The 14896-nt window shown below is 42.3% G+C and overlaps 1 protein-coding gene across 1 annotated transcript; it reads left to right on the top strand.

Moving 5' to 3' along the window:
• Positions 1-12786: 12786 nt before the first annotated feature.
• LOC148035975 (uncharacterized) lies at positions 12787-13350 on the top strand. The gene has a single exon (XM_087678872.1). The coding sequence runs from the start codon at positions 12787-12789 to the stop codon at positions 13348-13350; it is 564 nt and encodes a 187-aa protein (XP_087534998.1).
• Positions 13351-14896: the final 1546 nt, after the last annotated feature.

The following is a 14896-nucleotide window of genomic DNA, read 5'->3' as shown; positions in this document are numbered from 1 at the left end:
TTTAATTCCATGCACCAAAGGCTTCATCATACAAGTTCCATATGTGTATGCTCTCTATGTGCCAAGGGTATAGAGCGTTGTATTTGCACAGCAAGGCACGTTGTTTACAATGGGATCACATCTCTTTGGGAGTCTTTGCTTTGCCTCTAAGCTCAAGGGCTGGGATTTCATGATAGAAAATGCATTTTTGGGATTTGTTCTCAACGTGGCACTGAAAATTTGACATTATGCTCAATAGAGTGTTGAGGGTAAAGGCGCCTCTGTCTAGCCACCTGTGTATTACTACATAGACAATATCGGCACCTGCACACTGCAAACAATGGGCGTCCATCACTATCACTTCATTCTTTATTCTTTTAGTGACATTTGAATAAAAGGAAGGCTGGTCATACATTGTGACTATTGGAGTTTCCACATTGTGTGTGTCTCCCTCTCTTGCTCTTGCTCCATCCACCATAGCACTTACTCTTGCTCGTGCTTCCACTTTAGCTCTTGCTCCTTCCACCATAGCACTTACTCTCACTCGTGCTTCCACTTCAAGACTCATCTCCCTTTAATTGGTATCAGAGCCTTCATCTTCGCAAGCTCGATCTTGGTGGCACACTCTCAGCTTCCATTCGAATACCTACAACAATTATCTCTTTGCTGGCAGCCATAGCCACTCCGTTCGAGCTTCCTATCGGTTGCATTCTTCTTGGGCACTCTTTGAGCCTTCTCGAGTAAGTTGGAGTAGCCCCCCATAGCCCTCGCCATGTTGGTGCAGCATCATGTTGTGTGAAACATGCCATTTTTTTTGCAATAGCTCACGTTTTTCATCTCCTACAACATATCTTCTTCATTAGGCAACTATACAAGCACTTATACACTTAGTTTTGATGTTTGGCATTCATCCTTCCCCTGAGTGCTAAGCTTTAGTTTTGGATTGTTATAACAATCCACAGGGCATCACTTATCTTTGATGTCCATACTCATTGCCATTGGTTGGATGATGCTTGGTTGATGCTTATATATTCGGGGATGCTATGTCATTGCTTGGAGTTGATTTTGGATTGATTTAATCACTTCATTTACTATGTATTGGTTGAGGTTTGCTGGTTGAAAATATAGGGCAACATTCTATTTGATGCTTCTATGGGCAGCTTTGTCGGTCTTATGATGCTCGGTTATGCTAGGGTGATGTCTACATATATGGGAATGCTATGCCTATGTTATGGATTGGATTTGGAGCTGATTTCGGTACCAAAATAGCTTGGTTTGACAATGTGTTCATTGCTATATACAATAGGGATAAACCTCTTTTAACAAGGATTTTATATGCCTATTGCTCTCGGCCATGATTTGGGTGTTCTATATGCACTACCAATGTGTACCATTGATGCTAGTACATTGGTATATCATATGCCCATGATTTGAGGTGGATTTGAGCTTTATTTGAGGATTGATTTGCTCAATTTTGATAGTGAATTTACTATTGTAATAACTAGGATTGAAGCCTATTTGGTCAATGTATACTCTACCTATTGGTGACGGGTGCTTCCTTGGTGACTCATATGACTATATGGATGTATAGGGAGGTTGGCATATGTCTTCTATTGCTCTGGAATTCCTATTAAGCTTTGATCGAGCTCCATCTTGGTTGGCATTTGATTGACATTGGTCTACAGTGGCATGCCTTGTGATAGTGATTATGCCTATGGTCTATGCCCTTCGATACATGATTTGATGCATATGTTAGAAATGCATGCCTATGGTCTATGCCCTTCGATACATGATTTGATGCATATGTTAGAAATGCATGCTTCTTATATTGTATGTGTTTGACTGCCACTTAGAGCTTCAATTGGCCTTTCGTTTGCATACTTTGGAGCTCTTGGATGCTTATTTGGGTTGTTAGAGATTTGTTTGAGATTTGAGATTGAGTGTTATATGATGTACTAGATATTATAGGTGATGCTTGACAGATCCCTTGCTCTGGATGCTCCCTTGATATACGGTCTTGGCTCCATGATGCCTTATGTATTCACATGATATCTTTGAGCTTGGTTGCTTGATCGACATCGGTCTTTCTGCCACTGGGAGCTTCATGCTATCTCTCAATATTGCAGAGCTTATGGTTTATGCAGTTGAGCTTCTTGAGTTGATGAGATTGGGATCTCTTACATGTCAATGCTCTTGATAGATACTTGTTTGCATTGGATGCTTTTGGGCTGATTTGATCAATCTTCTCTTTGAGCATACACCATCATTTGTCAGGTCCTATTAGTTAGGCATACACCTAGCTTGGCTTACTCTCTAAGTTCTTTATGCCACTGCTTGTATCCTTCTACTGATATCGATTGCTCTGACACATTTGGGTGTTAGGCTCATCGTTCTTGGCTACTATAGTGTTTGTTACATGCCCGCTTTATGCAAGATCCGACCTGGCAATCATACTCGACTTTGGATCACTATTAGCTCAATGTTTGTTCTCTTTTTCTCACTACTGTGATTTATTACAATAAGCTATTTTATGCAGACTGTGATGTATTTATCGAGCTTAATCTTTTTATTTTGATGTACTTTTAGTACCATTTGGTGGACAACTGGTCATTTTAGTAGTTTCTCTAATTTTTAGCTTGTTTTGGCCAATTTATTACTACTAATTACAGCATGTTGTTTTTTGCATCTCAAAGGTACGGCCTTGTTTAACATTGCCAAGTTGGATGATCGCACCAACTATGGCTATTGGAAGTCTCAAATATGGCAGGATTTGGTATAGAAAATTGCATATTAAGCCACTAAGAAACAAAGGTATTAAACCCAAGAACATGGATGATGATGATGACTGGGTTGATTTAGATGCACTATGAAAATCCACTATCATTTTATCACTCTCTGAAGAGGTCCACAATAATGTTGTTGATAAATAGTCTGTATTACACACATGGGTGAGCCTTTGGCTCTTGTGCATTCAGATGTATGTGGACCCTTGCCCTGTCAGTCATTAGGGGATGCGAAGTACTTTGTCACATTTATTAACGATTATTCACGTAAGGTTTGGGCTTCTTCCATTAAGTAGAAATCTGATGTCTTGGTCATCTTTCAGTATCGGCTTGCTCTCGCCGAGAATCAGTCTAGGCATGGGGCCAGGATGTTAGACAAGATGTTGGATAGGCAGCATAGCCTGCATTGAGGTGTTCTACTCAAGATAGACGACCTCCTGACCGTTATTATGAGCCCTCCATAAATTATGTCTTGGTTACATAGGAGAGCTTCTCACCAATGATGAGGCTATACGCAGAGGCGACAATCACTCCTCCTAGGAGAGGGCTATGCAATATGAGATTGAATCGTTGCATAAGAATTGTATATGAGATTTGGTTTCCTTGCCTAGTGGCAAGCGAGCTTTGCCTTGCAAGTGGGTGTACAATTTGAAAAGTATCCTTGAACACCCTAGGCTAGCATACAAGGCTAGATTGGTAGCAATGGGTTTTAAGCAAGAGCATGATATTCATTTTGATTAGGTCTTCTCTCTTGTGGTTAAGATGACCGCCCTACTCTTAGTCTTGTCTTTGGTTGCACAGCTTGACTTGGACTTGTCTTAGTTGGATGTCAAGATGGCTTTCTTACATGGGAACTTGCATGATGAGATATACATGGAGCAGCCTAAGGGCTTTGCAGAGCATGGCAGGGAACACCTAGTATGCAGATTGAGAAAGAGTCTTTATAGCTTGAAGTAAGTACCTAGGGAATGGTACCACAAATTTGATGCATTCATGTAGTCACAAGGCTATAGTCGTAGTGCTATGGATCTGTGCTTGTACACAAAGAAAGCTTGTAATGGCTCATTAATGATTTTGGTACTCTAAGTGGATGACATGCTTTTAACACAAAAAGCTCATTATGAGCTAGATGCTCTTAAGGCTTAGCTCAAAGAAGAGTTGTGAGATGAAAGATCTAGAACAGACCTCTCATATACTTGGTATGCGCATTATGCGTGACACATCTCAGGGACTACTCTATCTGTCATAGAGGGAGTATATCCATTAAGTCCTTGAGCACTTCTGTATGAAAGATGTGAAGCCTATTAGTTGTCCATTACCTTCTCATGCAAAGGTATCACATGCCGATTGTTTGCATATAGATGAGTAGAGGACCGAGATGGCCAAGTTTCCCTATGCATCCGTAGTGGGTAGTCTTATGTATACCATGATAGCCACATGTCCAGATATTGCATTTGCAATTGGTGTTGTGGCATGTTATATAGCTACACCTAGCAAGAGGCATTGGGATGCCGTGAAGATTATCATTAGGTACTTAAAAGGCACTACTAATATATGCATATGTTATGGCAACCACAATACAGGAGTTGTGGGATACACCAACTCTGACTATGCAGGACATGTAGATAGTAGGAATTTCACTTTTGGCTATGTGTTCACTTTTGTTGGAGGTTTTATTTTATGGATGTCCAAGGTGTAGAAATGCATGGCCCTTTCTACTACAAAGACCAAGTAAGTATGTTGCAGCCATTAAGCCTTGCAAGGAGGCCATTTGGTTTGGTTGTTTAGTTACTGACCTTAGTATTGCAGATGCTATCCCTATACTACATTCGGATTCTATGAGTGGAATCTAATTAGCCAAGAATCTAGTATTCCATGTGAAGACAAAGCACATTGAGGTGAGGTATCACTTCATTCATGAGGTCATTGAGGATAGGTCTATTGACCTTGTCAATATCTCAACTGACTAGAATCATGCAGACTTGCTCACAAAAAGCCTCTCTACAAAGTGCTTTGCCTTAGGAGGTTGATGGGCATTGGATGAGATGACATCTTTCCTTATCCTGTTGTACCTATGTATATGTTGTACTGTCTTTTCTTTTTTCTTTTCACTCCTCACTAAGACAGATTCACCTTTAAGTGGGAGGTTGTTGGGGGTAAAGGCGCCTTTGCCTAGCTGCCCATGTATTACTACACTAACAGTACTCACACACTTGCACACTGTAGGCGATGGGCATCCATCGCTATCCATTCTTTATTCTTTTAGTGACATTTGAATAAAGGGAAAGTCAGTCACACATTGTCACTAATGGAGTTTCCTTATTGTGTGTGTCTCTCTCTCTTGCTCTTGCTCCTTCCACCACGGCTCTTGCTCCCACTCGTGTTTCCACTTCAGGGTTTCATCTCCCTTCATAGAGATTAGCAAACTATAATTCTTGTATCAGTTAAGACCTTTCAAGACACAATAATTGGAGTCCATGAGAGTGGTAAAAAGAAACTAAAGAGAAAGAATCTCTTAGTGGTGCAAATTGGGATGTCCAAAACTCATATCCCTTACTAGAAGCTTCATTGTGTGTCACTTCATCTATAGGTGGCAAAGTTAGCAATTTAAAGATTGCTTAGTGAGGTTACCTGAGGATTGTCTCAATTATTGAGTTTGCAAATAATGACTCCTCGAAAGAGTAAAATGAAACATAGTCAATGCACTAATATTGTGACCAGCCACAGTATTGGTACACATAAGTTATATTGTGACAATAAATATATGAAAAAGACTTATCACTTTTAGTAACAAAATACATGGCACATTGTTGATCTGCCATTGTTTCCTTTACATGATATGTGGCTGAAGGATCAAGGGGTACAAGTTGAAATGTCATTGGGTGTGGTCCAATGATTGTGCAACACAATTAGAGGCAAGGTAAGATACTTTGCTATGACTAGTCTAAATATGTGGTAGTGTTATCCATGCTTAAGACATGGAAAGGGAGAGTGAGAGTTGATACATGAATAGCTAAAACAAAATGAATGTGTGCTAAAATATGCTTTGGATTGTGTTGCTTTCTTGAAGGCAAGGTCTTCTAACAATGGTGCGTGCTGGGTTTTCTAGGAATTTAAGGTAGGTGATGTTGACAGAGAAAATTAGTAGTGTGATTATAAGTGTCCTACTCCATGCACTTAATGGAATGGAAGTTTGTCAATCAGTACAATTTCCATAAGATATCAAGCATTATCATGCTTTGTTGATTAGTGTATGGATCAATGTTAGAGAAGATGCAGAATCAATCAAATTATACAGAATTGGGAATGCCACAACATTGAACCCCTTGCTCATGATATACAAGAAGAAAATAACTCCAATCACGAGTGTTACACAATTACTCCATTGTATGTAGGGCATCCATATGCATTGAGTGATGCCTTGCCTATTGGGGACAATTTTGCTATGAATATAGAGGAAAGTCTCAATAGGGTAGAAACTTTCATCATTCAATAGATTTCTAGCAAGGAGAAGCTTAATCAAGCACATTCAAATAAGTGGTGCAATGCCCCACTATTTGTTGAGAAATAGACAAATGATGTATGCTATAGGATGAGGTGCTATATCCCATAAGCACAGTGAGGAGAGTGGAGAAGTTGGAAAGCTATAAAGACATGTACTTGGTTCACTTTTAAAGTAATGCTATTGTCATTTCAATCAAGTGTCAGTGTCATTGTCCTTACACACAAGAATGTCTTTATGAGTCCAAGTCTCAATCTTGGAACCTAATTCACTTGTGTGACAATTGGTCTTGTCTACTCTATGTCTTCATGAGTTTGTACTTTGAGTTCCAACCTCCATAGCTGCCATGCTCCAGATCCGTGTTTTTCAACATGGTATCAGAGCTCAGTTGAGCATGGTTTAGCTCTCCTCTACTCTCTCTCAATCCCGCTTCAACTCTAGTCAACTCAGTTCTAGTCCATGACTTCATCTCTCAACTCTACCTTCTCTTGAGCTTCCATGTCAGCCATAGCCAACAACACCCTATCATCTTGAAGCTCCTGTATCTCACTCCACATACCAAATCTCTCTGAGCTTCCTTCTGGAGAGGTGTTCCCCACCTAAGCTTCCCTGTATCACATCAATCCATGAGATTTGGCTATCTGGACCTCAGCATTGTCACTATTGTCAGTTGCTGCCATAGCCCCAGTTTGTGGCCTACACGACATACCTCACTTTGAGCTCTCATATCTCTCAAACCAGGCAATATTTCAGTGCGCTTTCTTTTGGAGGATTGTTCACTCAAGGATCTTCTTCCTATCACATCTAAGCTTGACATCGGGCACTCACAAGCCTGGCATTGTTGAAATTCGATGTCACTGCCATAACTGCACCTGTTTACGATTCACTGATCTGCGCGCATATACTGTTGTAGCCGATCCTGATGATTTTCATGGGGCTCTTGTAGAGCATGGAGTAAGCTACATTTCCATTAAAAAAAGTTTTCAAAATGATCAACTCTAGCTCTAGATATCTGGAAAAAACCAGGCCTGGGTCAAAACCCTAATCCAGGAGGCCATAGCCATCAAGGTCCAAGCTCATTTTTTCTTCAATTTCTCATTCCCTTAAACTTAGGGCATACACTGCCACTCTTATCTGAGTCTGAACTCAGTTCCCAGCAAGATTAACACTTCAAGAAACAAGCAAGAAGAAGATCAAGCACCGAGATTCAATACTAAGCTCAAGAATAGTATCTATTGATACTCAACTAGTGTCAGTTGACACTAACCTCCTTGTGACACTTCACAAATCCCCCTTGCTGGTCTTTTCTCAAATAATTGGAGCTGCTCAACATGGCAGAGCTTGAGCAAATAGCAAAGTTCAATAGAGAAGGCTTCCATGCCTGGAAGGAGAAGACCATGTACCACCTCATGCGGAAGGATTTGTGGGACCTATTTGAAGATGAGGAAGAAGATACAGATGACAAGGAGGAAGACACATAAATCGAGATACTTGCAGTAGCTCCACCAAGAACCAAAGAATGGAAGAAGATGAACAACAAAGCTCTAGGCATCATTGCATGGGGACTATATGATGATGTCCTGCATCATATCTCTGGCATCAAAGATGCTACAAAGGCTTGGGAAGAGCTTGACAATATCTTTGGTACTCAAGCAAAGAATTCAAAGGTAAAATTGCTCATGCAATTTTATAAGCTGGATATAAAGGATAGTGCTTCCATGTCCATACACATTAATAAGTTTACGAGCTTAAAAACCCAGCTTGCAACTCTTAAAAAGAATATTGATGAAGATGAAGCAATAGCCGTACTACTTGCAAGTGTAAACAAGGATCCATATGAGAACCTTGTGTCCACTCTAAGTAATGTTCTGAGTCTCTCACTCAAAGATATTGAGCACTCAGTGTATGGGAGGTACCCTACTCGAGGCTTGGCTCTCCTTTGGCGACACGGCACAAGGCTGTTGCGCGTCACGCTTGGGCATGGTTAAGTGGCTCGGGGCATCCTATCGGAAAATATAGGAGGGAAGGTGAGTGACTTGAGTGAAAAGTGAGAGGGGGGGGGGGTTTAGTTTCTTCTTGGGTTGAGAGGTGAGGGGGTTATAGGGAAGGGCCGGGGTTTTCACCCTTGGCTCTTGCGTGAGCACCAAAAACTTTCGTGTTACCTTCAAAAAGGCTCCTTGCATGTTTGGGGGAGTTTGAAAAGCTTGTCTTTTGGCCCGAAGTTGAGTTGAGAGCTTGTTCCATCTTAACACTTGGTATCAGAGCATACCTCATGAGAAGCAAATTTCATCACGCGTGAGCGCGGCAAGATGCCGAAGGTCTGGGACTGAGATAGAGAAAAAGGAAAGGAAGTGGAAGGGACATCAAGACTGTTTGAGGAAGAGGAAGAACGGGAACCACCATACTTGGATGAACCTACAGAATACAAAGATGATGAAGGAAGCATGGCAGGTGGAGTAGGAGTGAGCAACATGGATTTTCAAGCCGCGTTTGTGCAAATAACCCAATTGTTGATGAATATGAACCGAGAGCAACAAAGGAAGAGTAAAGGGAAGAAAAAGAGGCAAGATACGAAACTGAAGATTTAGACTCAGAATATGGAAAATACAAACCGACATCTTCGGAGAAGTATAAAGGGGAAAGAGATTCTTTGGTTCTTGAGAGATGGTTGAACCTCATGCAACAATACATGAACATTCTAAAAGTGCGCACAAAAAGACGGGGGGAGGTGGCATCTCAACATTTGAGTGATCAAGCATATGATTGGTGGTTGGCAAAAGAGAAAGATAGAATAGAGCAAGGAAAAACACGGGTGATGGGTTGGGAAGAGTTACATACAGAACTCAGAAATTATTTTATCCCCAAGAATGAAAAATTCAAAGTGAGAGATGAGTGGCGTGCTTTGAGGCAACAAACGGGTAAGATGAGGGAGTACATAGTGCAATATAGAGCATACATGCTTTAAGTACAGGATATGGACGTAGTGACCAAGTTACATGGATTTTTGTATGGATTGCAAGAGTGGGCTTGCAGAGAGATAGAAAAGCAGGAACCTAAAGATATCAAGGTAGCTTTTGAGATGATAGAGAGGTTGGCAGACATGGAGTTACATAGGTCTACGGGAGGGGGGAGAGGAGCATCATTCAACATGGCGAATCAAGCTCAAGCCAATTCGTGGAGAACACCACCAGTGGGTCGAGGTGGAGAAATGAATCAAGGCGCAAAAAGTGTAGCTTCATCACCATCAGTGTTGTGGGGGTACTTCATCACAGTGGAATAATGAAAGGAGTGGGTTTAATCAAGGAAGAGGCTTCTCAAACTGGAATGCAGCACCAAGGGGATGTTTTACATGTGGGGGATCACATTTTGCTAGAGATTGTCCACAGACGCAAGGAATGGGAAGAACACGGGTGGCAGCGACTAGTGCAATGGATCAAGACTATAGGAGTGAATCAAATCAGGGAGTGAGAATCACAGAAGTAGAAGAGGACGAGTCTAAGGGGTCATGAGGAGAGGCAGAGCGCCCCAAAGTGGGAGTACTACAAGTTCAAGCGAGTTTATTGGTAGCTAAGTTACCTACAGTACAACATTTATATGTGGATGGGATAGTGAATGCTCACAAATAGAGATTGATGATAGACATGGGGGCAACTCATAATTTCATGACACCGCAGTTGGCAAAGAAGGTTGGGGTAGAGAAGTGGTCAAATCTGGAGACTTGCACTGTAAGTTTTGGACAAGGCAAAGATTCAAATGTACGCATAGCCTATGGAGTATTGATACAGTTAGGAGATTGGAAAGCCAAGATGGACTTTGTGATTATGCCGATGGATGATTTTGAGGAAATTTTGGGGTTGGCATGGTATGACAAGTATGTTTTGGCTATGTTTGGGAAGGGATCAAATCAGATTGTATTAGACATGAATGGGTCAACAGTGATGATAAACTACTATAGACCAAAACCGCAGTTTAATCCAAAGCGAGTAGAGGCGACAAGTGGAGAAAAAGGGAAGATGGCATAGATGGAGGCTAAAACAACTAAGGGGGAGAGTAGTGGGGGCAAGCAGAATGTCAGTAGTGGGAGCAAGCAGAATGTCATGACTACACTAGTGGAGACAAACAAGGACAAAGGCAAGACGCCACAGTGGTGCAATGCTAAGCAAGTAGAGAAGGAGTTGCAGAGAGGAAGTTCAGTGCACCTATGCATCATGAGAGCAATGGATCAATTAGAAGAGGAAGAAAAAGAGCCTGTAGTAGGAGATGACAGGGTTAGGGAAATTTTGGAGGAGTTCAAGGATGTCATGCAGAAGAAGTTACCTCCAAGGTTACCCCCAAAACGCTCAGTAGATCACATGATAGAATTGGTGCCAGGGGCTACCCCGCCGGCGCGCCCACCATACCCTATGACGAATGAAGAATTGGTGGAGTTGAAAAGGCAGCTTAATGAACTATTGGAAGAAGGGTTTATTAGGAGAAGTCGTTCACCCTACGGGGCACCAGTGTTGTTCATTAGGAAGAAGGATGGGACGATGAGGCTGTGTGTGGATTACCGTGCACTCAACAAGATCACATTCTCAATAGGTATCTGATGCCTCTAGTAGATGATTTGTTGGATAGGCTGGCTAGAGCAAAATACTTCACGAAGATTGATCTACGCTCCGGGTATCACCAAATACGCATAGTAGATGGAGATATTGAGAAGACAGCTTTCCGCACTCGTTATGGAAATTTTGAGTGGCTAGTATTGGGATTTGGAATGACCAATGCCCTACCGACATTTTGCACATTGGTAGATAATTTGTTTGGTGATTTTTTGGATGTATTTCTTGTGGTATACATTGATGACCTCTTGATTTTCAGCAAGACCCTCGAAGAGCATAAGGAGCATGTAAGGAAAGTATTGGAAAGACTTCGAGAACATACGTTGTTTGCCAAACCGGAAAAGTGTGAATTCGTGGTGAAGGAGGTGGAGTTTCTAGGCTTCATCATAAAGGAGGGAAAAGTAGCCGTGGATCCCAGAAAGGTGGAGGCAGTACAGAATTGGCAACCCCGCTGACAACACCGCGGCAAGTCAGAGAGTTCTTGGGTTTCACAGTCTTCTGCCGCAAGTTTATCAAAGGGTATAGTGGAATCACGGCCATTGGCAGCACTGACCGGAAGCAACACAAAGTTCTCATGGGGAGAGAGAGAGCAAGAGGCTTTTGAGACACTCAAGAGGGCTATGAGCTCAACGCCACTACTTAAGATGCCAGATTTTACCAAACCATTTGAAATTCATATGGATGCTTCAAATTATGCCCTGGGAGGAGTCTTGATTCAAGATGGTCACCCTATATACTATGAGTCCAAAAAGTTTACTCCCATTGAGCGAAGATGGTCTACCCATGAAAAGGAAATGTTGGCAGTGGTTCATTGCTTACGGAAGTGGAGGCACTATGTATAGGATAAGCACACCAAGGTGCATACTGATAATATCTCTTTGAAATATTTTCAGACGCAGCTAAAGTTGTCACCCAAGCAAGCTAGGTGGCAAGATTTCTTGGCTGACTTTGATGTGGAAATCCTGCACAAACCGGGCTCGGCCAACAAGATGGCGGATGCATTAAGCCGCAAGGCCGAGCTACAAGCTATAACTTTCTCAACACGCAGCGAATTCTTGACTGCGGTAAAGCAGTCCACTCAAGTTGATAATGAGATGCAAAAGCTGATGGAAGATGTGCTTGAGGGAAAAACACCGTGAGGAATGTATGAGATTAAGGATGGATTGCTATACACACATGAGAGACTCTACATTCCAAATGACATTGAGCTCAAAAAGACGTTGCTTAAAGAAGCGCATGATTGTAAGATGGCAGGGCACACAGGACAGACAAGAACACTGGAAAGATTACAACAACATCTGTTATGGACAAAGATGCGGGAGGAGGTGATAGAATATGTTAGAACATGCCCAATCTGCCAGCTAGTGAAGGCACAACGGCTGAAACCAGCCGGTCTACTACAACCTATGCCAGTACCATCGCGCCCATGGGACGTGATCAGTATGGACTTCATTTTGGAGTTGCCAAAGTCCCATGGGCACAATGCAATTTTCGTGGTAGTGGATTACTTTTCGAAGCAAGCCCATTTTGTGCCCACATCCATTCTACTCACAGCAGCGACACTGGCACAACTCTTCTTCAGTCGGGTCTTCAAATATCACGGGTTGCCTCTCGCCATAGTCTCTAACCGGGATGTTTGGTTGATGAGCAATATGTGGAAGGAGTTGTTCAAATTGTTAGACACTCAACTTAGGTTCTCCTCTGCATATCACCCGCCACAGACCGATGGGCAGACAGAGCAGGTGAATCAGGGTCTTGAAGATTATATTCGCGCCTATGTTCGTGCTGATCTCAAAAGGATTGGGCCTTGTTCCTAGATGTGTTGGAGTACCATTACAACTCCTCACTTCATAGTGCAACGGGTTTCACACCCTTTGAGCTCGCGACTGGGAAGGAGGTAATCACATACTTGGCACTGGCAATGGAACAAGTTCCATGCGTGGAAGACCCAGATGCGGAAGAGTTTTTGAACAGGTGGAGGGATAGGCTAAAGGCAGCCCAAGAAAGCCTAAAGGGAAGCAAGGTCATCATGGCAAGACGTTTCAACATGAAACGGCGTCATCTTGAGTTCTTCCCAGGCGACTTGGTGCTAGTGAGCTCACAAAATATGGCTCTACCCAAAAACCTAACACCGAAGTTCAATCACAGATATTACGGGCCGTATAAGGTGGTGGAGCAACTCAACGATGTCACTTATAAGCTCCAGTTACCTAGAGGAGTATGCATTCACGATGCATTTCATGTCTCTCTATTGAGGCGCTTTCATGGTGATACAAAGTTTGGACAGCAACTTCCCCTTCTTGCTTCGCATGCGAACTTGCCTTTTGAAGCTGAGGCAATCCTCCAATCAAGGTTTGTCTCCAAGTGGCCTAAATTTCTAGTTAAGTGGAAGGGCAGACCTCTGAAAGAGGCGACATGGGTCAAGGAACCGGATGTGCTGGAGAAGGCACGGGATTTGATGCTCGAATTTTTCAACGGAGATTGAAGATGCACTCCTTGGCCCGTTTGTACAAAATGTACATACCCTTGAGAGCATAACTAAGTAGGGGCATTCTTATATGTATATTCAACTTCCTTCAAATTTTTCTAGGAATATGGGAAATAAGAGTGTAAATATTATCAATCCTTAGCCCGCCAACTCGAAGTGGGCTTCGAGTTTTTTGTAGGGGGGGAGTGTATATGGGAGGTACCCTACTCGAGGCTTGGCTCTCCTTGGTGGCGACACGGCACGGGGCTCTTGCGCGTCACGCTTGGGCATGGTTAAGTGGCTCAGGGCATCCCATCAGAAAATATAGGAGGGAAGGTGAGTGACTTGAGTGAAAAGTGAGAGGGGGGGTTTAGTTTCTTCTTGGGTTGAGAGGTGAGGGGGTTATATGGAAGGGCCAGGGTTTCCACCCTTGGCTCTTGCGTGAGCACCAAAAACTTTCGTGTTACCTTCAAAAAGGCTCCTTGCACATTTGGGGGAGTTTGAAAAGCTTGTCTTTTGGCCTTGATGAAGAAAGCAAATTTAAAAGCAAAGATGTAAAAGAGACCAGCTCAAGGGAAAACCTCTTATACACTAGAGAAGCTACTGGACCCAAAGGAAGAGGTCAAGGATTCAACACCGACAACAAAAGTCGGATGACATGCCATTATTGTGGTAAGACTGGCCATGTAGCCAGTGAGTGTTTCCACAAGAAAAGATCCCAACAAGTGCAAAGTGATCATCACCAGAACCAGTTCATGAATGAACAAGAAGAAGAAGAAGATACTTCCGCTACCATCAACAACTCTTACAGATTGTTTTGAAGAATTTTTATTGTATCTTTCATATGTTTTTTTTTTTCATAGTGGATCTTTCTGGATTTGACTTTGTAAAAACCCTACCAAAAATGTACAATTTCAAGCCTTAACTTGACTAGGCTACCATAGAGCTAAGTCTCCTGGTCCATCTTTGTATGAAGGGGGGGCAAAAGCCAGCAAGGGTAGAGATTCATCATTTGAGGAGGGGTGTTGAGAAATAGACAAATGATGTATGCTGCAGGATGAGGTGTTGTATCCCATAAGCACAGTGAGGAGAGTGGAGAAGTTGGAAAGCTATAAAGACATGTACTTGGTTCACTTTTAAAGTAATGCTATTGTCCTTTCAATCAAGTGTCAATGTCATTGTCCTTACACACAATAATGTCTTTATGAGTCCAAGTCTCAATCTTGGAACCTAATTCACTTGTGTGACAATTGGTCTTGTCTAGTCTATGTCTTCATGAGTTTGTACTTTGAGTTCCAACCTCTATAGCTGCCATGCTCTAGATCCGTGTTTTTCAACACTATTGGCACACTTGTAGGTAATTGATATGCACTACTACAAATGAGTGCACAAGATGTTTGACCATTGCTTGTAAACAATCCCCCTATTCTCATGTATTCACACTTCTTTCAGGCCATTCAATTCCATATGGAGCCCATACATGGTCATGCAAACCTATGTATGTTGGATAAAGAGATAGAAGAAAATATTTATAATAGCATGCATTTTAGTAGGTAATTTGACA

The sequence above is a fragment of the Lygodium microphyllum genome, chromosome 5, assembly GCF_053477565.2.
Source record: "Lygodium microphyllum isolate KBCC chromosome 5, Lygodium_microphyllum_v1.1.10, whole genome shotgun sequence".
NCBI classification, from domain to species: Eukaryota; Viridiplantae; Streptophyta; class Polypodiopsida; order Schizaeales; family Lygodiaceae; genus Lygodium; species Lygodium microphyllum.
This window is presented reverse-complemented; position numbering and strand designations above follow the sequence as displayed.

What these genes read in the sequence shown, in the direction of transcription:
- LOC148035975 (XM_087678872.1), top strand. Translation starts at nt 12,787, where the DNA reads ATGGAACAAGTTCCATGCGTGGAAGACCCAGATGCGGAAGAGTTTTTG.